At 36.3% G+C, this 25670-nt stretch overlaps 1 protein-coding gene and 1 pseudogene across 2 annotated transcripts in view; both read left to right on the top strand.

The window, feature by feature from the left end:
- EPHA6 (EPH receptor A6) overlaps window positions 1–25670 on the top strand; it is an 877165-nt gene that overhangs the window by 739744 nt on the left and 111751 nt on the right. For both annotated transcript variants that reach the window (XM_054577406.1, XM_054577405.1), the window contains exon 14: window positions 3282–3491. In XM_054577406.1, coding sequence (XP_054433381.1) covers window positions 3282–3491 — 210 coding nt within the window. The remainder of the gene's footprint in view (window positions 1–3281; window positions 3492–25670) is intronic.
- Window positions 13159–14548, top strand: LOC129073617 (tubulin alpha-1B chain-like; annotated as a pseudogene).

Below are 25670 nucleotides of genomic sequence, written 5' to 3'. Positions count from 1 at the left end.
CAAACCTAAATGTAAAAGGCAAAATCATAAAACTTCTGGACGATAACATGGGTGAAAACCTAGATGACATTGGATACAGCAATGACTTCTTAGATAAAACAGCAAAGGCACAATTCAAGAAAGAAAGAATTAGTAGGTTGGACATATTAAAATTTAAAACTTCTGTTCTGCAAAAGACAGTGTGAAGAAAATGAGAAGACAAAATACAGACTGATATAAAATATTTGCAAAAGACACATCTAGTAAAAAAGTTATCCAAAATATACAAAGAACACTTAAAACTCAAAATTTAAAAAAAAAAGTTAAAAAATGGACCAAAGACCCTAACAGACACCTCATAAAATAAGATATACAAAATAAGATGGCCAAAAAGTGCCTGAAAAGAGGCCCCACATCATATGTTATCAGTGAAATGCAAATTAAAACAAGATAACACTGTGCACTTATTAGAATGGACAAAATCAGTAACTCTGACCCAAATGCTGGTGAGGATGTGGAGCAAAAGGAACTCTCTTTCACTGCTAGTAGAAACACAGAATGGTACAGGCACTTTGGAAGATAGTTTGGCAGTTTCTTACAAAACCGAACATTCTCTTACCACACAATCCAGCTATTGCCCTCTTTGGCCATTCACCCAAAGAAGCTGAAAATTTATGTGCATATAAAAGCCTGCAGCCATAAACATGGCATAACCACATATGCTTAAAGTAGCTTTATTTATAATTGCCAAAACTTGGAAGCAACAAAGACATCCTTCAGAAGAGGAATGAATAAATAAATTTTGGTATATCCAGACAATGGAATATTAATCAGATTCAGCACTAAAAAAAAAAAAAGAAAAAAAAGAGCAATCAAGCCATGAGGAGACATGGAAAAATTTAAATGCATACTGTATAATTCCAACTATATAAAATTCTAGAAGACAAAACTATGGAGACTGGAAAAAGATCAATGGTTTCAAAGAAGTGGGGGTAATGAATAAGTGGAACACAGAGGATTTTTAGGGCAGTGAAAATACTCTCTATGATACTATAATGGTGGGTACATGTCATCATAAATTTTTCCAAACCCGTAGATGTTCAACACCAAGAACAAAGCCTATTGTAAATTTTGGTTTATGGTTATGTCATGGTTCTTGATGATGATGTGTCAATGCATGTTCATCAATTACAACAAATGTATCACTGTGGTGAGGGATGTTGATAATGGGGGAAGCTATGCAAGTATGTGAGTGAACATATATGAAAAATATCTTACTCTTAATTTTGTCATGAACCTAAAACTACTCTAAAAATAGTTTTTAAATATATAACTTGGTGTTTTGTGCCATCCTCAGAGTAAATAGGAAATTAAATTTCAACCAGTTGTTAAATAACTATTTCTCCTTATGACATAAGAGCTTATGTTACCAATTGACTTTTCAAAAAATGAGAGAATTCTCTGACTCACATTAAAATTATAAAAACTACATAAAAATATAATAATAACATTTTATTAAATAATTATTATTGTCAGAAGCCTCTCTGTATTTTGTATGTGAGTCTCACTACAACTCTGACTTATTCTAGTCTCATAGGACTGATAAGGAAACTGAGGCATTTCTTAGTTTTCAGATGGTCCATTAACATTTTCGACTATGTAGAAATTCTGCATTGATAATACTGTGACACCAAGAACCTCCATTTATTTTCTAATAGGTAAAAGAATGACCTCTTTAAATTTAGTGAAATCCTTCTTAGCCAAAAGAACTTAGACTTTCAATTCTACTCAAAGGCTTTAAGACTCCTAATAGAGTAGAGGTAGGTAGGGCACTTGATGAAAGAGGCAGATTTCATCTAATAGTACACTGTCTAAGAAGATGGATTGGAAGCATTAAGAGCTAATAACACCAAAGATTTTCTTTACTAAGTTATCTTTTATACATTAATTATACAGAAGAGCCTACTTAAATGGATACTCTCACCATAGAATATTTCTTTTAAGAGAGGGTTCTTTTCCTTACTCTGCACTTGAGTTGGGTGATGTTATCAGAGAGCTATCAGGGAGATAAGTTGATATTGTAAGACAAAGTGTATCTCATTTGTAGTATAAGCTTATTCATTTGACCAGCCAGTGAATCATCCCTGTATAGGATACTGTGACATGGTCATGTAGTCAAATGATTCCTGTCTAAGCTGCTCTGTAGTTTTAAGTCAGATATCTGTGAAAACCGCTTAACTTTGCAAAATTTAAGATACTCTTATTTATGCTTCTACTACATTATATAAGGTACTATAATCACTTACTAGATACTCATTTTTAATATCATTCATAAATAAATATTACCTGATTTGTAAAACCAATCTGAGAATCTTTCGTGTTTCTCTATAGTTCCATTAAAGGCAACAATCTCCAAATAACTAAGTAGAACAATATGTATTATTTTTCTAACTTAAAACTCTTTTATTTTCATTTTCTCTAATTTCTAGGGTACTATTTGTATCTGGTCTTACTGGTGTACACATCTTGCATGGATAACAATTGGATGTTATTTCTTTTTAAAAAATTATATATTATTTTTAAATCAAGCTGAGAGGAATAAATATTCAAGGGACTGATTGCTACATACCAATGCTGTGCCTGGCTTGTTACTCATATTTCATTTAATCTTAACAACTGGGAGCTCAAATAGACCTGTTTTCAGTCAATTGCCAACAACTTCCTATTTGCTCTATAGAAAGAATGAGAAAATCTAGTTATTTTCTATTTGCATATTTTTTCTTTACCCTGCAGCTTTCCTAAACTTGTTTCTTGTTTATACAATCATTTTTTCTTTTTCCTTAATGATCATTTTTTACGATATTTCTAGTCATCATACCTTTCATCCAATCCTAGTTTGTACTGCCCCTCTGCCCACCTGTGTGGCTCGTCCAGAGCTCACAGCTATGGAAAGTGAATTCTATGTTCTTGATAACCATTGCTATTACCGTATTTAACATTACTTTTCTTAAAGTTTTTGCAACTATTTTTTTCTGAAAGTTAATTTTGTTGGTTCTCTGGTATCCTTCACTCATTGTCCTTCAGCACTTCCAGCTACAGTTTTCTTTCCTTTAAATGTCAAACAGATTCTTACATTTTGCTGTGAACAGTCAATGGTCAGAAAACTTGATGTTTACGTTTATTAAATCCGGCAGTTCACGGACTTTATTTAATACTATACACACATGCACATACACACAAGCATGCATGCATACTTACTACATTAAAATAAATCAATGTAAACAATTGTGATTCTCTTTCAGAAACATGATGGCCACTTCACCGTCATCCAGTTGGTCGGTATGCTTCGAGGCATTGCATCAGGAATGAAGTATCTTTCTGATATGGGTTACGTTCATCGGGATCTAGCAGCTAGGAATATATTGGTCAACAGCAACTTAGTGTGCAAAGTTTCTGATTTTGGTCTGTCCCGGGTGCTGGAAGATGATCCAGAAGCTGCTTATACAACAACTGTAAGTTTATCTGTTCTTTTCCAATATAATTTGTCTGCTTTTATTGTTTTTAATGTCATTAGAGTAATTCTGTTTTTGTTTTTCTAATTTTCTGCTCTCGTTTGTCATTTTCTCAATTTAACATCATTATTCAATTGAAAAATAATTTACTTCGAGTGCCTGATTTAAAACAAAACAAAACCCTCTTATATTTAACTGTTTTATTTCTTCCATTGTACTGGAACTTTATTTTAACATATTCTTAAGGTCCATGCCTTCTCACAAATCTGTCTTTGCCTGAGGTATTTTTGATACTTCAGTAATTATCTCCTTTAAATGGAGTTCTGTGCATTGAAGAATGGTGCAACCAATTAAGTCAGTGACAGTGAAGAGCCAGTGGTTATGAAATGACATTTTCTTTCCTCACAGCAAATGTTATGGAGTAATCTGATCATACTTTAAAATGAACAATATGTATAGGTTCCTCTGTAGATACATAAATACACTCTAAACATTTATTTGAATGATACTTGGGGAAAATGTGAACCAGAATAAAAGGCTTAAACTTTAGAACCAAACAATCATATGTAAATTATATTATCTCAGTGTAACTAAAGAATATATTGTTTACGCATTTCTTAATGCCTTAAAACCATTTCATCCTTCTGATCACTTTGGTGATTATTTCAAGGAGTTCAGTCTCAAAGTCTCTCTTCTGCTATCTTAAAGCTAATAATTTAGCCCTGGATGGTATGGCTCAGTGGATTGAGTGCTAGACTGTGAACCAAAGGATCACTGGTTTAATTCCCAGTCTAGGGCACATGCCTGGGTTGCAGGCCAAGTCCCTGGTAGGGGGCGCGCAAGAGGCAATTGCACATTGATGTTTCTTTTCCTCTATTTTTCCGTCCTTCCCCCTTTCTCTAAAAATAAATAAATAAATATTTTTAAAGCTGATAATTTATAAAGCTATACTATATTCTGTTATTTTTAAACAGACCTGTTACCATTGGCTCATTTGATAGATTCGATGAAAAATAAGTCAATAAAGTTATTCAAGGTATTTTATTCTCTTCTCTTTTTCTAACCTCACACATTACTTTAAATACTTTTATTTATTTATTTTTAGAAAGAGGAGAAGGGAGGGAGAAAGAGATGAAGAGAAGCATCAGTGTGTGGTTACCTCTTGTGCACCCCCAAACTGGGGACCTGGCCGGCAACCCAGGCATGTGCCCTGACTGGGAATCCAACAAGCCACTCTTTGGTTTGCAGGCCGACACTCAATCCACTGAGCCACATTAGCCAGGACCCTTACACATTACTTTAAAAGAAGCAAATCCATTATTTAGTTCCCTTTTATTTCATTTTCTATGAGAATCTTTTGAAACTTCACTGTAAAAAATTACTTCATATTGGATACAAGATTAATATTATGAATGAAACAGGTTATGCCCTTACTATGTTCACTTTGTAGAAGTGCTTGATATTAATTTATCAATTATATTTTCATTAATTTCTCTAACAAAGAAATATGGTTCTAATGAAAATAAGTCAGTCTCTCAGAGTCTGATGTGTAAGGTCCTTAACAGTATCTATTGATCTTTTAATTTGGCCAAAAAAAAAAATCTTCATAAAAATAAGTCTATCAAGTCTGAAAATAAATTGTATATTTTAGATAAAACAGTATTTTTAAATCCATTTTCTAATTGGAAGCATCATAATTATTTTCATTAAAAACTTTATTTTCTTTTTATTTTTATAACTGTATAACTTGAAGTAACCTTTCAAGTTATAAAACAATACACTAAGATTTTCCTCTTATGCATATTATTTACAACCTTGGAGAATAGGTTTTAAAGTTATATAAGTATTATAAAGCACAATATTTATAAAAATTGCAACAAATACTACCCACAAAAAAATAAAGATAGGAAATAAAGAATTAATAGAAAATAACTACTAGACTCTTTGGCTATATGCTTATATAGATGTACTTGAACTCCCTTATTAAATAATTTTTCAACTGCTTTTTAAAAGTGGAAGCTCATAACTAAATTTACAGTACTAAGAAAATTGTCAGAGTAATCCAAATTTTGAAGTATATATATGTTTGATTGGGTCAGTTTTGGCATGTAAATTCCAGGCATATTCTCTGTCTTATATAATTATAGAGACTGAGAAGTCTAGAACAGTGCTATTTTACTTTAAATCTGACTACAGAATTAAACATAAAATTAGGTAACCAGAATATTAACACTCCAAAAAGTGCCTCTTAAAAGCTATGTATTATGTCTCAATTAAGAAATGTCTCTGAATTTAACAGGTATCAATTAAATGGTAAATAATCAAGCAACATTTTTTTTTTAAATCTCAGAAATACCTAAGTTCTTAAAGGATCCTGGGGTACAAGCTGTCATACACTGATTACTTGAATTTCTAATGAACATGGACATTCACTACTTAAAATGGCAGAGCTCTTGCCTTCAAAGAGCTTACCCTGTGTCAGGGTAGACAGACTGTTTCCTTGCATTAAGTGTTGTCCTAAAGGTCTGAAAAAGAAATATGGAAGTACCACAAATGCAGAGGTCTGGAGAAGTCTTCACAAAAAAGATAAATTTTGAACCAATATTAAAGGATTCCATTAGATAGAGAGTTGAGGGGAAAGGTCAGAGTAGAGGAAACAGAAAGATAAAAAGCCATGGGAATTTGGGGGAGGGAGGGGTCACGGCGATGGAAATGTGAACAGTTTGGAATGGGGTCGAAGAGCAGTGCAGGAGCCAGGTTGTGAAGGTGGTTGGGTGGTATTTCAAGGTTTTTCTATAGCAATTAAGAAGCAGACAATGATTGATTTAAATAGGGGAAATAAAATACATGCATGTCTTAGAAGCTATTAGTAAAAACAGTATAAAGAAAGGGAGGGCAGGGCAGGGCAGGGCGGGGCAGGAGGACTGGTTACCAGGCATTGCTGCTATAGATCTGGAAGGCGATATGGCCTTCAGTCCCAGGTACTCTGCCTCAAAGTCATGACATAATGCCAGATTCAGCATTGGCATTCTGATGGAATTCTGTGTAAAATTTGTAGGACTTTATATAAATATACTTAGGCCCCAAATACTTTTATTTCCTGTTAAAATAGATTAGATGGTTAGAAAACTGCCAAGTGAAGATATCTCAATTCAAGCAAACACTGAATAATAAAATACAGAAGAATGGCTTTTTATTTTAAAATAATTCTTTGTTTTATAAAAACATTTATATGAAAATAACTTTAAAGAGCAAGCTCCCTTGATAAATGTTTCTTAAAGTATGATTCCAATTTTTAGAGTCATGTTTGTTGGAACATATTTTTTACCATAAATGATTTTGATTTTTTCTCTTGCTGCGTAAGTGTAATTTCTATTTCCTCATTATTTATAAATGGTTTTATAATCTGCATTAAGAAAGGTTAGGAGGAAACAGAGGCTTATGAAAGGTTTTAAAAATAGGAAAACATCATGGATAAAAATTATTTTCTGTAACCTTCAAGAAAAAAATTCTTAGAACAGTATTCAACATGGACATTTCCATTAAGATGACTTTACCAATGTAGAGGGCCACGTATCACAGCAAAGAGAGGTAAGAACTGGTTAAAAGACAGGCCAGAAAGATGGAGTGAGCAATGTGACTCCAGTACAGGTTATTGTACTGAACAGGTCAGTCAGCATGTGGCAGATGAACAGAATGGCCATTGGAGCTGGAATGGCCAGACCCAAAAGAGATGTGACAAGATAGATTACTCTGCCAAACTCTGCTAATATGAGTCCATTAACACCCTATTTAGAAGATGTATACATGTAATATATAAGAACATATTGTCTGCATTATCAAATACACTGAAGTAAATAAAATTATAAAATTTATGACTACACATAAACAGAAATTTCTTCCTACAACCTAAGAGGTTTTTTTTTTTTTTTTTTTTTTTGCATACCCTGCTTTAGGTCTAAGACCTGTTCATTCAACATGTATGCAACACAGCTTATTTTGGAGTGACTCTATTTAAGGACCTTTTCCTTGGAGGGCCAATAGCCAGAAATAAAAGGATTCTTTTTTTAAGAGTTTTTTAAACGTACTAGGGTGACATCGATTAACAAGATTATATAGCCTTAACATATACAATTCTATGATACATCTTTTGTGTATTGCATTGTGTGCTGACTACCTTCAGTCAAATCTTTCATCACCATATATTTGACCCCCTTTACCTTTTACTACCCTCACTCCCTTTCCCTTTGGTAACCACCATATTATTTCCTGTGTCTATGAATTGTTGTCATAAAGGGAGTCTTGAGAACAGATAAATGACTATACAGAGAGAGGACCAAGAGTAACCAAATACAGTTAATCATAGTAAAACCAAGAGGTGTGCAAACGCCAAAGTAGCATGAAGGCTACAACAGTATTAGCAGATTGTCATGGCAAGTCTATACTAAGATACGCATATATCAAGCCTTTGCAAAGGGACCTTAAGAACTTGTAATGACGTGAAAATTAAGAAATGTGCATTGTGGGCTAAAGATAGAAGGAAAAAAAACTCACAAAAATATGACCTAGATGAGGATGAGGGCTTGCTTTTATGTGCCAATTCTATGAAAGCATACCAGGAATTTAAGGGAGCTTGGTGAATGATTATGAACCACACCTAGTGATACACATACAGTTAGCGACGTAACATAGTCTGCTTGAAATTTTCTGAGTTTAGATTTTTCTCATTTGATTACATGACCTCCTATCTGGTGGTAATGTAGATGCTAAGAACTCTGTTCCTTTTCTGGATCTGTCATACATTTACATGGACAACTATATGTCCTGTAGCAGAGCAGGGTCTCTCTCCTTTGAATCTTGCCAAGTGGCCAGTCTCAAACCTATATTGAAATGTTAAGCTTGTTTGCTCTCATGAAGGAAAATGAGATCTTATTCACGTAAAAAGTACACTGAAAGATGCATTATGGTTCACACTTTTCCATTTGAAGAGATAAGTTTTATTTAAAATATAATGCCAGCTACCATTCAGGTTTTTTTAAATTATAATGAATAATTCCTTTCCTTATATTTTAAAGATCAAAATGAAATGGAAGAATCAGTTTATCACAATATCTGTTAAAAATTAAGATTCCTTGATTCTAACTTTAAATTATGTTTATTTTGTGTTATTCAGGGCAAATTTTGCTTTTGAATTTGACAATAGCCATTCTATGTAAGTACTTTCTTAGTTGAAATGCAGAGCCTCATACTGACAACACACAGTCTGCATAATCATAGCTCTGTCAACATGTTAATTCTATTTACTTTGCGTTCCTAAGACCTCTTTTAAGCTCCAACTCTTAACCTCCTCTATTCTACATAAAATGTGAGAAAAATCAAATCTTCTATCAATCTAAGAAGGCATGGTTCATACCCAACATGGAGGTAATTACAGTAAAATAATGGAGCAGCATGAGGGGAACATATTTACATGTACATTTTAAGTTGGGGAAAGATCTGAGCAACCTTCTTCCTTTACCTAATTCAAGTGTTTATAAACTAGCTAGACATTCAGACATGAATTTTTAAATCTTGAGACATGCCCAGGTTAAAGAATATGTATTTTCAACAAAAGTGAGATGAAAATTATTTTAGATCATTCACCATTCTGCCTTTAAGTACTTGAATTTAACATGAGTAATTGAGATTCGCCTGGAGATCACACTTAATCTGCTAGTAAGACATACTCAAAATTCTCCCTCATTTTCATCTCTTTTAAATAAAAGAGTTAATTATAAAAAGTTATTCAGTGAGAGAAAATTTGTGTTTTCATTTAAAATCATATAACAAATTCATTGAATAAAAGGACTTGTACTGAGAAATGGTTCTGATTTCTTGGATTTTAAAAATAGAACTTTATTCTTTGAACTCCTACCACAGGATTCTCCATCTGTCAGGTCACTGATGGAGGAGGTAACACTGTGCTAACGTACAACGTTGTGTAAAATGCATCTTCCACTAAACCTACCCTAGGTGAACCAAGCCCAACCTAAAGAATGATTTTTACTTTAATTGTGTCTTAAGATTTAGCCAAGCTAAAAATGGAGGAGGTATGACAGCTTCAGGCACAACAGCAGACCCTTAAATAGAGGGCCATGAAACTGACTAGCCCCCCAAAAGCTACACATCATAGCATAAATGGAATTCACTGAGAAAGCAAAGGAAATGACAGTTTCTTCTAAGTAAATATAAATTTAGTGGCCTGAGTATAATGAAAAAAACTGAGAAAAATAACAATGGTATTAAAGTGCTGCAATATGAAGATTTAAATACCTCTTTTTCAATAAAAAGGTGGTAACTATATAAACCTTGGAAGAATGAAAAACAATATCCTAGTCAGATGAACCAAATTCATCACTAAAAAAGAGACTGTGCCATTTAGGAAAAACAAGAAAATGACTCCTCACAAAAAAAAGCAGTTATCATTTGACAGATACTATGATAGCCATCAATCAAAATCAGCCAAATGTATAGATGATTATAATTAGATGAAGAGGAAGAAATTGATGTGCCAATATTAGATTTCCTAATTTCTAAGAAAAAAAGGTACCCTTGAACCAGCAGGTGTTTGGTGGACTAATGCATGCAAAGAAAACCTGACAGTTTTTATTTACCTCTGTCAGTATGAGCTTTTTTAAAGGAAATTCTGATAATCTAATTTATAAAAGCTATATAGTCTCAGAAATCAGTATCTCTACACTTTAAGCCCAAATGCCAGAAAGCAAACCCACAACAGCGGAGATGAAAAGGCAAAAAACTTTATACTAAACCAGAGAAAACGTGTTAAATGCAAAGGAAGAGTCATCTTCAATCACTGTTCAAGAGGTAAATAACACATACACCAGCTTGGATCACAGACCCAAAGACCCAAAATCTTAATGTAGGTGTTTGGGATGGTCATATCAGAAGGGCACAAAACTGCTTTGAAACAAACTATTTGGGTGAATTGACAGTGGCAGATCTTGAGCATAAGATGGAAATGAGAATCATCAACATGAAAGGAAATTAATATCGGAAAAATCATTTCCTGAAAAAAACCTCATCTCCAAAGCTTAGAAAACAATGATTTGTGATCATTACAGAACCCTTTGTAGTAAAACAAATGAAAAAGATATGGAGATTATTATACACAGAGGAGAAAGAGACTAAAGAAACAGATAGCTCTTTCAGAAATCTGGAAGATAAGACTATCTAGCTCAGTCATACATCCCATAAAGAAGCCAAGCCAAGTTCCAGTCAAGATGTCAGAATAGGTACTTGAAACATCCCATAACCACATCAAAATTACAACCAAATCACAGAACAACCATCATTCGGAACCACCTGAAATCTAGCAGAATGAAGGCCTACCACTAGGGATTTAAAGAAGCCACATCAATACTGATAGGAGGGGCAGAGATGCAGAGCAACAGGCTAGGCCCACACCCATGTATGGTGGTTAAAAACTGGGAGGGATATCTAGGCAGTTGAGGTCGCTCCTGAGGATTAAGAGGTCCCGGCTCCACATTAGAACACCCAGCCTGGTGTTACATTGTCAGGAAGAAAATTCCCCATAACTCCAGGCTCTAAAAATCAGATTGTGGCTAAGTGAGACAGAGGCTTGCAGAGTTCTAGGTGTTCCCCTTAAAGGGCCTGAGCACAGACTTACTCAGACTCACTCCCTCTAAGCTCCGCTACTCAGGCAGTAGCTCAAAAGGCACCAGGGACACAAGAAGAGGAACTGAATTATCTGGCTTCATGGCAAGGGCTGAAGGGGCAGCTTTCTCCCAGACAAAAGTGCTGGCAGAGGCCATTGTTCCTTTCCTGAGCCCTCCCCATCAACACACAAAGGGTGGCAGACAGACACCCTATCTGAGTCTTCATCAACCAGGCAAAGCTGTTAATTCCACTCCAGTGATTCCCTGAGACCCCACCCCACCCAACTTGTGGGCCTGACAAAGCAAATTCCAGTGGTTTTTCTACATAAACAGCCTCTCTTGCTCATTTTTTGGACTTTCCTAAAATCTCTCAAACAAGTCAAATCTGGCCTGTGTGCACCATATCACTTGCTAAGTTACCTCAGACCTGGCATTAGCAGCAGCCAGCCTCAATTCACAGCTTGGCCTCTCCTTGACACATCCAAGCACAGCATAAGTAGCAGACATCTGCAGATTACTCTGTAGCTCAAGCCAGGTAGCCCCAAGCAGGGCACGGCTGGTGGCTGACCTTGCACCTCCCAAGAGGCCTCAGAGCCAGTGCATCCAGAGGTGAGCTTCAAACCACATCAAAGCTCCACCCAACCAACTTCACAAGCAACACACTCAAGGGGCAACTCAGCTGGCACCAAAGCCCCACTGAATTAAGTCCTGTTCCATGGGGTCAGCCCCTGAACAGCAGTTTACCCTCTATAGTTGAAGCCAGTCCTCACAGCTCATGGGCTTTGGGAGTTAGTCCACCCTAGTGATGTGCCAACAACAATATAGTCTCCATGACAACAGGACAGTACACACAGCCCACACAGGGGACACACCAGGAACACCCAACTCAGGTGACCAGGGAGGCTGTAACACTGACCCCACAGGACACCTACTACATAAATGCCACTCTACCAAGTGTGGGAGACATAGAAACTCTACTTAATACATAGAAACAAACACAGGGAAGCAGCCAAAATAAGGAGAGAAAGAAATGGGTCCTAAATTAAAGAAAAGGAGACATCTCCAGAAAAAAAACTACACGAAATCAAGGTAAGCAAAGTACCAGATACAGAGATCAAAACAACGGTTATAAGGATGCTTAAGGAACTTAGTGAAAATTTCAATATCATAAAATAGAACATGGAAACCATAAAAATAACCAATCAGAAATGAAGGATGCACTAACTGAAATGAAGAAAAAATTACTGGAAATCAATTGTTGATAAGGCAGAGAATCAAATCATCGATTTGGAATATAAAGAAGCAGAAAACACTCAATAAGAACAGCAAGAAGAAAAAAGAATTTAAAAAAATGAGGGTAGTGTAAGGAGCCTCTAAGAGAACTTCAAGTGTACCAACATTCATATCATGGTGGTGCCAGAAGGAAAAAAGAGCAAGGAATTGAAAACTTATTTGAAAAAAATAATGGGAAATTTTCCTGACCTGGTGAAGGAAACAGACATACAAGTCCAGGAAACACATAGAATTCTAAACAAGATAAACCCAAAGAGGCCCACACCAAGACACATCATAATTAAAATGCCTAAGATTAAAGAAAAAGAAAAAATCTTAAAAGCAGCAAGAGAAAAGCAGTTAGTTACTTACAAAGAGGCTCCCATAAGACTGTCAGCTGATTTCTCAACAGAAACTTTGCAGCCCAGAAGGGATTGAAAAGAAATATTCAAAGTGATAAAAAGCAAGGACCTACAAATAAGTGTTACTCTATCCAACAAAGCAATCATTTAGAATTGAAAAACAGATGAAGAGCTTCCCAGACAAGAAAAAGCTAAAGGAGTTCATCACCACCAATCCAGTATTAAAAGAAATGTTAAAGAGTCTTCTTTAAGAAGAAGAAGAGAGAGTGCCTTACTTACCTTGCCTCTTAGCTTGTCATGTACAGTAACCTGGACCCAACATCTACCCCTACTGCCTGTGCCTGTTAACCTGCATCCATGCATGAGTGCAACTCCATCCTTGTTAGCCAGACTGGTGGCCAGATTAGCAATGCCTGTGGGAGCCCTACTGCATGGAACAGGGCATCCAGCCTGATTTCCAGGTGCCTAGTGAGAAGACCATTGTAGGGGGAAACAACTCCTTCAACACTTTCTTCAGTGAGACAGGTGCTGGCAACATGTGCCCAGGGCAGTGTTTGTAGACCTAGAACACACAATCATTGATGAAGTTCACACTGGTACTTGCTGCCAGCCTTTCTACCCTGAGCAGCTCACCACAGACAAAGAAGATGCTGCCAATAATTATGTCCGTAGAAACTACATCATTGGCAAGGAGATCATTGATCTTGGCTTGCACTAAATTCCAAAACTGACTGGCCAGCACCCAGGTCTTCAGGGCTTCTTGGTGTTCCACAACTTTGGTGGGGGAACTGATTCTGAGTTCCCCTCCCTGCCAATGGAACATCTCTCCATCGATTATGGCAAGAAGTCCAAGCTGAAGTTCTCCATTTACCCAACCCCCCAGGTTTCCACAACTATAGTTGAGACCTACAACTCCATTCTCACTACCCATAACACCCTCAGGCACTCTGATTGTGCCTTCATGGTTGACAACAAGGCCATCTATGACATCCATCATAGAAACCTTGATATTGAGCACCCAAACTACACTAACTTTAACTGATTTATTAGCCAGATTGTGTCCTCCATCACTGCTTCCCTCGGGTTTGATGGAGCTCTGAATGTTGATCTGGCTGAATTACAGACCAATCTGCTTCTCCACCCCTGCATCCACTTTCCCCTGGTCACATAATACCCCTACCATCTCTGCTAAGAAATCCTATACTTAGCAGCTTTCTGTAGCAGAGATCACCAATGTGTGCTTTGAGCCAGCCAACCAGATGGTAGAATGTGACCCTCTCCACAGTAAAGGCATAGCTGGATGCCTGTTGTACCATTGTGTCATGGTTCCCAAAGATGGCAATGCTGCCATTGCCACCATCAAGACCAAGTATAGCATCTAGTTTGTGGGCTGGTGCACCACTGACTTCAAAATTGGCATTAATTACCAGCCTCCCACTGCAGTACCTGATGGAGACCTGGCAAAAGCACTGAGCTATGTGCATGCTGAGCAACTCCACAGCTATTGCCAAGACATGGGCTTGCCTGGACAACATGTTTGACCTGATGTATGCCAAGCATGCCTGTGTCCACTGGTACAAGGGTTGAGGGCATGGAGGAAGGAGGGTTTTCTGAGCCCCGTGAAGACATGGCTGCCCTTAAGAAGGACTATGAGAAGGTTGGTGTGGATTCTCTTAAAGGAGGGGTGAAGAAGGAGAAGAACACTAATTACTATACCTTTCATCTCTATAACATGTCATACTCATAATTTCAGGTTCAACAGCTGCTTTCTGGTTTAGATGTCCCTTGCTTTTACCTGTGATCATATCTGCCTTTTTCATGTCTACCTATAAGATTTTCCACTCATATTTCAAAGTGAAGTAATTGAGAAAGAAAGTTTGACTACTGTCCTTTTTCTAAATTGATTTCTCTACACTTGGAAAATAGAGTCTCTGCAACAGGGTGGTAATATCAAGAAACCCCCTTCCGTCTAGCTACCTCTAAGGAGAAAAAGGAGCACATTGGCTGGAAAGCCAAGCTTGATTCTGATGTACTGAAAGTCATTCTACTAATCTAGTTCTTGAAATTATTGGGTAATTACTCATGATGTAGGAATAACAAGTACAGGTCTACCTGATCTTACTACACTTCAAAAATACACTTTTTTACAAATTGAATTTAAGACCCTCCAGCCAAAAGATTTGGAATCAAGCCCACAATACCTCCAAGGTATGCCTGTAAAACAATTTGAATCTCCTGCAAACATGTGACTGATGTTAAAAAAAAGTTATGTGCATTTGTGGGAGAGCACTGCTTTACAACAGGGGATGAAGTGGCGACATTTGTAAAGGTTAAGAGCTTACATTATTCCAAATTTCTAATTTGAGTACATCTAAAGGAATCTAAAGATAAGCAAATAGAGGTTTTAACCTAGCAGAAAATGCGTTTCATATACAGAGACAGAGAATAGAATAGAGACAATTAAGATTTGCTGAAGAGGTTATTGTCTTAACTGGTTTAAAAGTAGGAAAGACCAAAAATTTCCCATGTTTTTTCCTAACCCACCCTGTATTCATAAAAGAGTTGTTCTTAGCTTCTGAAAGAAGCAATCTGATTGGCAGGGACATTTGAGAAAGAAAGCTCTGTTGGGTGGCACTGCAGACCAAGCACAACAACACAAATGTAACCACCACAGTCCCCAGAGGGAGGCAAATGCCAGAGCTTTAAACCAGAATAACCAAATGGAGACAACTTCGGCCAAGATGGAGGTAGATACACTTTGCCTCCTCGCACAACCAAAAGAAGGACAAGAAAAAAATTTAAAAACAAAAAATAACCAGAACTGCCAGAAAATTGAACTGTATTGGAAGTCCAACAACTAAGAAGTTGAAGAAGAAACATTCATCCAGACAGGTAGGAGGAGCAGAGATGGGAAGCCGGAACAGAGAGGATGTGTAGCAAGGCAGCAGCTGGAGGACAGGTCCAGCGAGGTGACAGCTGGCTGATCGAGTGGTCCCACATTTGCATGCAGATAAACCAAAACAGCTAGGAAGCAAGAAAGACCTCACAACCCAGGGTTCCAGTGCACGGAAGTAAAGCCTCAAAACCTCTGGCTGTAAAATGCTGTGGGGGTTGTGGTGGCAGGAGAAACTCCCAGCCTCACAGGAAAGTTCATTGGAGAGACCCAGAGGGTCCTAGAATATACACAAACCTACCCACCCACCTGGGAATCAGGGCTAGAAGGAGCCAATTTGCTTGTGGGTAGTGGGGGAAGTGACTGAAAGCCAGCAGAGAGCTGAGCAAGCGGCATTGTCCCCTCTCTGACCCCTCCCCCACATGCAGCGCCACAACAGAGTGAAGTGGGTTGCCCCACCCTGGCAAATACCTAAGGCTCTGCCCCTGCCAACGTAACAGGCATTTGAGACAAAGAAATATGGCCCAAATGAAAGAACAGATCAAACTTCCAAAAATAGAACTACAAGATGAACAGATAGCCAACCTGTCAGATGCACAATTCAAAACACTGGTAATCTGGATGCTCATTGAATTGGTCAAGTATGGTCACAAAATGGAGGAAAAAATGAAGGATATGCAAAGTGAAATAAAGAAAAATATACAGAGAACCAACAGTAAAGGGAAGGAACCTTGGACTCGAATGATTAAGAGCAGAAGGAAGTGATAAACATTCAACCAGAACAGAATGAAGAAACAAAAATTCAGAAAAAAATGAGGAGAGGCCTAGGAACCTCTGAGACAACGTTAAATGTTCCAACATCCAAATCATAGGGGTGCCAGAAGGAGAAGAGGAAGTGCAAGAAATTGAAAACTTATTTGAAAAAATAATGAAGGAGAACTTCCCTAATCTGGACAAGGAAATAGATTTCCAGGACATCCAAGAAGCTCAGAGAGTCCCAAAGAAGTTGGACCCAAGGAAGCACACACCAAAGCACATCATAATTACATTACCCAAGTTTAAAGATAAGGAGAGAATCTTAAAAGCAGCAAGACAAAAGGAGACAGTAACCTACAAAGGAGTTCCCATAAGACTATCAGCTGATTTTTCTAAAGAAACCTTACAGGCAAGAAGAGGCTGAAAAGAAGTATTCAAAGTCATGAAAGGCAAGGTTACTCTACATCCAATATTACTCTATCCAGCAAAGCTATCATTTAGAATGGAAGGGCAGATAAAGTGCTTCCCAGATAAGGTCAAGCTAAAGGAGTTCATCATCACCAAGCCCTTATTATATGAAATTTGTTATAGGGACTTATTTAAGAAAAAGAAGATCAAAACTACAAACAGTAAAATGACAACAAACTCACAACTATCAACAAGTGAACCTAAAATAAACAAAAATTAAGCAAACTAGAACAGGAACAGAATCACAGAAATGGAGATCATATGGAAGGTTATCAGCAGGAATGAGGGGAGGAGAATGGGGAAAAGGTACAGAGAACAAGAAGCATAATTGGTAGGTACAAAATATACAGGAGAAGGATAAGAATAGAATAGGAAATGGAGAAACCAAAGAACTTATATGTGCAACCCATGGACATGAACTAAGGCTGGGGAATGCTGGTGGGAGTGCAGGGCAGAGGGGAATAAAGGAGAGGAAAAAATGGGGCAACTGTAATAGCATAATCCATAAAACATATTTAAAAATTAAAAAAGTAAATAAAATAAAATCCTCCCCAAAATAATAATAACCTAGTGGGAGTGAAGGTTTTGGGTTAGTGCCCAACTCATGCAGAGAAGACCATCTTGAGAGATGTTTGAAAACCCTCTGGAATGTCTCTGTTATTTCTGCAAAACAAGGGGAAAAAATAGCTAGGCCAGAACCTGGGAAGCAGCAGCAAACCAATGCAGAAAAGAGCTTGCTTTTCAGGCTCCAGTGCAGATGGTATCATGATGCTCTTTCAGAGTTATGAGGCACAAGGGAGGGACAGGATTAAAAAGCAAGCGTTTCAACTGTAATGTTTTGTTTTGGTTGGGGGAACATTGCTTTTTTAAGAAATTAAACTATAGTAAGGCAAATGTTAAGATGACACGGTAGGGTGGTAGGTACATAGGTGTTTGTGATTTATTATCTGTTACTGACTAACAAATTGACCAAAAATTTTGTGGGTAAAAACAATATATGGTTCTGGCTAGGTGGCTCAGTTGGTTAGAGCAGCATCCTGATACTCTAAAGTTGTGGATTCAATCCCCAGTCAAGGCAGATACCAGGGTTCAACCAGTGAATGTGTGAATGGGTGAAATAACAAATCAATGTTGATCTCTCTCTCTCTCTCTCTTCCCCTCTCTCTCTCTCTTAAATCAAGAAATAAAAATTTTTAAAAAAGGAGAAAAAAGATTAAAATTATGGATAATAAAACAACAATAAATACAGATCTATCAACAATTATTTTAACTGCAAATGGTTTAAATGCTTCAATCAAATGATGTATGATACTAAATGGATAACAAAACAAAACCCTTACATATACAGTCTACAGGAGACTCACTTCAGATCAAAAGACACACACAAACTAAAGATAAAGGGATGGAAAAAGATATTTCTTGAAAATGGAATAAGCAAAAGAAAAAAGCCATGGTAGCAGTACTTATACCAGACAAAATAGACTTTAAAACAAAGACTATAACAAGTGTCAAAGAAGGACCCACCAATTCCACATGTGGATATTTATCCAAAGAAACCCAAAACACTAAATCAAAAAGACATATACATCCTTGTGTTTATTGCAACATTATTTAAAGTAGCCAAGATATGGAAGCAATAAGTGTGATTCAGTAGATGAATGGATAAAGAAGTGGTGCATATAGACAATGGAATATGACTCAGCCATAAACGAGAGTGAAACCTTGCCATCTGGGACAACATGGATGGATCTAGAGGGTATTATGATAAGTGAAATAAGTCAGATAGAGAAAGACAAATACCAGATGATGTCACTTACATGTGGAATCTGAAGAGCAAAATAAACAGAACAGAAACAGACTCATAGATGCAGAGAACATTTTGACAATTGCCAAATGGAAGAAGGTTGAGGGATGGGTGAAAAAGATAAAGGGATTTAGAAGTTCAGATTGGTAGATACAGAATAGTCTTGGGGTTGTAGAATACAGTATAGTCAATAATATTGTTATAATTATGTGGTATCTGATAAGTACTAGATTTATCCAGGTGATCACTTTATAAGTAATATAAATGTCTAATCATGGGGTTATACATTTAAAACTAATATAATATTGTACATCACCTATAATTTTAAAATAATAAATAAATAATTTTTTAAAAAAAGAAAGTAAACTGTCATGCTTGGGGAAAACCTCCATTTGTCATTTGTGCAAATCATGCACAAAAACAAGCCCTTTGTAAGTAGGTTGGTACAAGCCCTGTGTCTTTCTATCATGCATCCTCAGGCAAGGACCTGAAGGCCTTACACCTGGGAAGGCATTACTGAGGACAAGAAACCACTCAGAAATCTAACTTTTTAATTCAGCACTGAAGGTTTAGTTTGTGACTTAACAGTAGTTGGTTGGGGTTTTTTTTCCCTAAATGTCATAAATCCCTTTAGATTTGTGAAAAATCCTGGAGAACATAAGATTTATCTATTACATTTTTTAAAGCTGTCCAGCACCTGAATAATACGCTACTTTATGGCAGCTTAATTAATTGCCGATAATTAAACCAAAAGAAGAAAGTGATTGAAACTGTAAGAATATTGTTTTCAGTGAAATTATGTTTATTTCTTCTCTGCTATCACCACTGTTAATCACAACCCACTAAGGAATAAGCCTAAAACAATCCTTAATGCTTGATAAAGAGATGAAAAAATTGCAGTAGAAAGCAGCAAGTGTAACAAATATTGAAGCAACTGTAATAAGGAGTCAGGGTATTCACAAACAGTGGGAAATTCTGTTTTAAAGTCTGAAAAAATTCTACCAAATGCTTTGAGCACACAATGATGCCTACAGCATGGATAAGATCCAAGACAAAAAAATCACAAAATCACATAATACATAATATTTTACTACAAATATATGAAATATATACAGTCCTTCTAACCTATATGCTATCAATGAGGAATAATTAAATTCAAGTCACATTTCCCAAGGTATTCAGCATACACCTTGATGATTAACCAAGAACCACAAGAACTACCAAGGGCTTTTGTTTTTCTGTTTTGTTTCTGTGTTTGCCACTGTCTAATTCAGAGTATTCTCCCTGTTCCCAAAGATTTCAGAGTAAACCCATGCTAAATTGATTTGCTGAAAGATCAATTTGCAGATGTTCGGCAACCAGAAAATACAGTGCTCATTGGTCCATCTTGCTTGTACAGAAAACAAAGTAAGATAATGAAAACAAAGCTGCTGACTTTACACCAAGAATTTTAAAGATACCATGTAAAGAAACAAAATCATTACTAATGCTAAATTGTGTGTTTTATCTCTGATGTCAAAAAAAGTTTTTTTCCATTGACAATAAAAAACTGGAAAGAAAAAGGTCAAAATGCAAGCTAAATCACAGGAAAACTCTATGGAAAGCTTTTTCCCCATGTAAAAATATTAACGTCAATGGCAAATAAATTGAAAATGGTTATTAATTATTTATGCTTTTTGTGACAGACCATGTTAGCTGCCTACCCAATGTCTCCTGTCATCACTTCCTTGCTAATAAAACCTTTAAATTTAGGAGTTTGTCATGAGCCTAGAAATAAATAAATCATGACTTCTATAAGCCAGTTGTATTTATACCATTCTCTTTTGCCACTTAAATATTGAACTTTGAGTAGTCACTTAAACATAAAGGGAAGTGGGATTGGTGACTTCTGGAAAAATCTCTGGTGAAAATCTACGAGACATAGGCTTGAATGGAAAGCTTTCTAGTACTAGCCCTTTCTTTTTCTTTATTTCCTTGAATTCAGTTTTGGAAGGACATGGCACTTGGAGCTGTGACGGGCATCTCAGAGTCAGGAGGCAACAAGCCTAGGGAGACAAACACAATGTTGGGTATGGCCAAGTAGGAAGACCGAATGAGCCTGGTTCTCTGATGAAATTGTTGAGCTCCTGTGTCAAATCAGAAGCCACTTAATCCAGTTATTTGTTTAATTTAATTCAATATCTAATTTGCTTCAGCTTCTGATAATTGGGCATTGTATGACTCTATGACTTGTATTTGAAGACATTCTGACATGATCAACATTAAAAACATTCATGTTAATAGATAATGTAAGTAGAAAAATTACAAAATGAAGAGTTTAAGTAAAATATTACCTCAGTCATACAAACTGATTAGATTTTATAAGAAGATTATAAATATATAGTTTAAGAATACAATAATCATAAGTTTTTTTCATTTAACATGCATTCCTTAATATCATTAGGCAACAAGTTAAGACAATGGAAATAAAAGTGCTTAGAAACTGAGGAAAGGATGGATATTAAATAATTACGCTACTAAATATGTAATTATAATCTGAGATTTTATACACAACATGTACTGAGTGCCTGCTATGTGCCAGACTGTTCTGGGCATTGAAGATATTCCCGTAAACAAGCTTTTCTCATGGAGTTTACAGTCTTGAGTATGGGGGGCAAAAAAATAATAAAGTTAAGAAAATCAATCTAAAATAGTGATAAATACTCGATATATAGTAAATAAATAAATACAAGTCGCTGCCTTGGAAAGCAGGACCAGAAAACACCTCTGTAATCAGGTGACATTTGGCATGGGACCTGAAAAGTGTAAGGGTACCTTTCAGCCAAGAGATGATCTGAAGCCCAATGTTCTAAAGTGAGGGAAAAAACAAATATAGATCATAAGATAAGGACAATGTTGGCATATTTTAGGACGAGAAAAAAGACCAGGATGGTTGACACATTGAGAGGTAGGGGAGAATGGTGGGAAATGAAGACAGAGGGGCCAGATCTTACAGAAACACGAAGGTCATGGAAAAGAGCAGATGACGACATAACAGAATTTATGTTTTTAAGAGCTCACTCTGGCTTATATGCTGGGAGTGAATTGTAGAGGGTCAAGGAGAGAGCTAGCAAATAAACTCATTTGCACCACTCTACACAGGAAATGATGGCAGCTTGGTATAAACTGATAGTAGGAAAAATAAATAGTGGTGCAGAGACTTGAGATATCTCCGGTCAGTGGCTCCATCTCGGGGGAGAAGTGTTCAGAAAAAAATATAAAAATTGAGGCCCCCAAAACTAAGCAATATGTACAAGTCACTTGGCTATTACAGTGGCAACAATGTCAATTAACCATTGCAGTAATGACAATGTTAAGGGAAAGTGTCTGTCCAATAATTGAATCCTCCTCCTCCACTTCTTCCAATACCTCCCACTGCAAATTTTCTTCTGTCATATGCAAATTCCCTTCTATCCCTCATCTCTGACATCCAGACAGAAGGCTATGGATAGCAGTAATTAAAAGTCTTTGAAGACTGAGAAATAAAGAGAATGATTTCTCAGTCTTTGGTGATACATATTGTGAATGCAAACATATCTCAAAATGTTTCTTTTGCTTATCAAACTTTTTAAATTATTCTACAATGAATATTTTACTTTTATGATGAGAAAAAGCGGTATATTTTGGAAAAAACAGAGGAAGAAATAGCTCCTGGCAAAGGTCCAAGATATCTTTCTGACCTGTGTATTTAAAATGTCTTCTTCCTGGTATTAGTCGGTGACTAAACAACATGTTTGTTTGATTGTCTTAATGTGACTTGTCTAATCAAAATGATGGCGGGAAGTCATTTCACTGGGCAACATTCATTTTTAAATGAAAGATAAGGAGATTAAGGAAATGGACATTACCATTACTGATTTTTTAAATGGAATTCTGGGCAATATTCCAAGAGCTCTCAAACTCTTCCAAGGGGTTTCAAATTCAGTACCTATCCCTCCTTGCCACCCCAGTGCCTATTAATAAGCCCCTCACTCACCAACATTTCCAAGCCTGAGATTGGAAGCTAGAGAAAGCACTGCAGAATCTGAACTGTGCTTTTACAAGACATAAAACTGAATTTCAAACATTATAAAAATTTACCAGCATCCTTGTTAAGAAATAAATACTTTTTCCCCATTTACTCTAACTTTCTCACCTGGCTATCCCATGGTAGGTTTACGCTAGCTACTTACCAATCACGATTTCATGGGGCAAGCGTTGAAGCCATAGTTCATTACAGGAAAGCAAAAGAAGACCACCGAGAAGGTGGCTGCAAAGAGGCTTCCCCGAACTCTCCTGGGACCTCTCCCTCTCTGCAAGGACAGCTCTGAATGTGTCCATGATCTAACACTTTTTCATATATTCAGATCATGACATGTTCCGATTAACATTAACACACAAGGTTTTACTGTACCTAGTTTTGTTTCTTTAAACTTGCAGTAAGAACAGGGTGCTATTGTATGAAGCACACACATTATTCAGTTGTTTAACCATGCTCTTAATCAGTGTATAATATGTGTCACAAATAGGCAGCTGCTAAATGACTTATACAGAAAGATAATGTTTTCTAGATTACTTTTGCGTGTATATATTGCATCAGTTAAGTCCTAACACATTCTGGTCCTTAATTCTCTTCTTTTTATAGAAACTGAATCATTACCTTTTTATTGGTTCAAAAGTTTTTTTTTTATAAAGGCTATAATTTCCTCTTTTTCAGAAAAGTTTTCTGGCAATAGCTCTTAGTTGCAAATACATTTGCTTTTAAAAAAATAATTGCTAATAAAAGAAAGGCATAAATTCATCAGAACTAAGTTATACTCTTACATAAAGTAATAACTAGCAAATCAAAGAGTAAGCTCTTGTATCCTCATTTTCACCCCACCCTCCACAGAATTTCATAATCAAGGTATTTCAATAGCCCAATATGAATATGGAATCATTAAGTAATGGAGAAAACATTATATACAAGGTGGGCAAAAGTAGGCATACAGTTTTTTATATGGAAAAATACATAATACAAGAATAAATAATAATACAAGAATAAACTCTGTGTTCTACTTACTCACAACTGTAAACCTACTTTTGCTCACCCCCATATATAATATGCTAAAAAAAAAGTGTGTTGTAAACCTAGAGTTATAATTTTAATCTTAGCTTGCCCAAATCCAATGAATAAACATGGATCATTAATTTAAAACCCTTGTGCCCAATTGCCACATCTTTAATAGAATTAATAAAACTGCTCACTCTCTACAGAAATGAAGTGACAACAATTAAGATAATAAGCTAAAGTATGGATTATAGCCACTATTAAGATGAACACATTAGAATCGCCTAACACCCTATTTAAAATGCAGAATCCCAGTTTCCAGCCCTAGTCATCGTTTTTATTCAGTAGGTTGGGGGTGTGGGAGGAGTAGCAAGGCATGATCTGTAAATCTGGATTTTTAATAAAGACCCAGATGATTGTGAGACAATTATCTAAGGGCCCGTCTTGATTAACTGCTCTGATACAGTCTTAGACATATATCCAGCCATTTCTTCTCCAGCCTTACACATCCCGTAATAAGTCAGAAGTCACACGCAGGTAAGAATTTTTGTCAATACAGTGGAGGAGATGGGAGTGGAGGGGAGGGGAGAGGCTCAGACAATGGGCAGTTAGAGTCGTGGTTACACTTAGAAGAGAACATACCATACAGCAAAAATGCGTAACTTCTCTGATACATTCTTTGAATATATATTTCATGTAGCCCAAATATTTTGTTTGTAGTTCATAGAAGATAGTTTTCAGTGTAAAACATGCTTAATAATAAAGAATAAAATTGTTAGCCCTGTGGTTAATTTCTTTTTGGTGTTACATTTGTTGTGATGAACTCAATAGTTTTCACTTTGCTACATTCTTGCAGTGTCTTCTTTTTAAGATATCAGAGAGAGAGAGAGAGAGGGATCTGTGATAATTATGTATTTTTCTCTACTATTGACTGATGTAAAAATGTATGCCCTCCCTGGGCACTTATTGAAGACCTGTAAAATTGTGTGAAAATACTTTAAACTCCGATATAACTATAGCCTGTGGCCAAAACATGAACAACTTGTCTCAGAGAACAGTCATTTAGTTGCCCCAGGGGCTAAATTTTGTCTCAGTGTTAAACAGTTATGCATAAATACAAATTATGCCATTGAATATTTAATATCTCTAAAGCTCATGGGGTTTCAGGGTACTTGGAAATGATTAGGTTTTCCTTGAACTTCAATATGCTTTATGGGAAATAGAAAAAACTGCTAGAATTGCAGTTTCTAGAGTATTAACCTAGAATATCTCTTCCCGTTCTAAAGTGAAACTCACTCTCCACAGTCAACATTAGAAACTACTGTAGTCTTAGGAACATCACTTATACTGAGGAAAAAAGAACATAAAAGCATGATAAAACAAAACAAACAAAACCTTCATGTAATCATCCTCAGGTGATGATATCAAAAGGTCATGATGCATCTGTATAGATTTGCCCCCTTGTGGTGAGCAAATGGAGGAAGACACTTGAAAGGTTTCTGGAAACCGAGGAAAAGCACTTTTCTTAGTTCACTGAAATAGAATATGTACATTTTAATAAGCTCTGCTCTGATCTACAAGGATTTTACTTATATGTTGTTTATTAAAGTTTAATATCTCTAAACTGTTTTCCCCTAAGAAGGAAGGGAGAATCAGAGAAAACTGTTTCCTCATATTTAACTAAGTAGTTTCTGGGATTTAAATTGAGATTCCAAAACTGGACTTTAAAAAGGTTTAGTCATTGTTTTCACTCTAAAATTTAAGATATAAATAAAAACATAACCCTAGTGAAAATATCAAATGTAAAATCAGAAAAAGGAAGTTTTAAAGTAAATTAATGCTGTGTGGGTTTAAAACAAATCTAGTGAAAAGCAGAAGTA

The sequence above is a fragment of the Pteronotus mesoamericanus genome, unplaced genomic scaffold (assembly GCF_021234165.1).
Source record: "Pteronotus mesoamericanus isolate MK-2021 breed Mesoamerican mustached bat unplaced genomic scaffold, CSHL_Meso_final contig_42, whole genome shotgun sequence".
NCBI lineage: Eukaryota > Metazoa > Chordata > Mammalia > Chiroptera > Mormoopidae > Pteronotus > Pteronotus mesoamericanus.
This window is presented reverse-complemented; position numbering and strand designations above follow the sequence as displayed.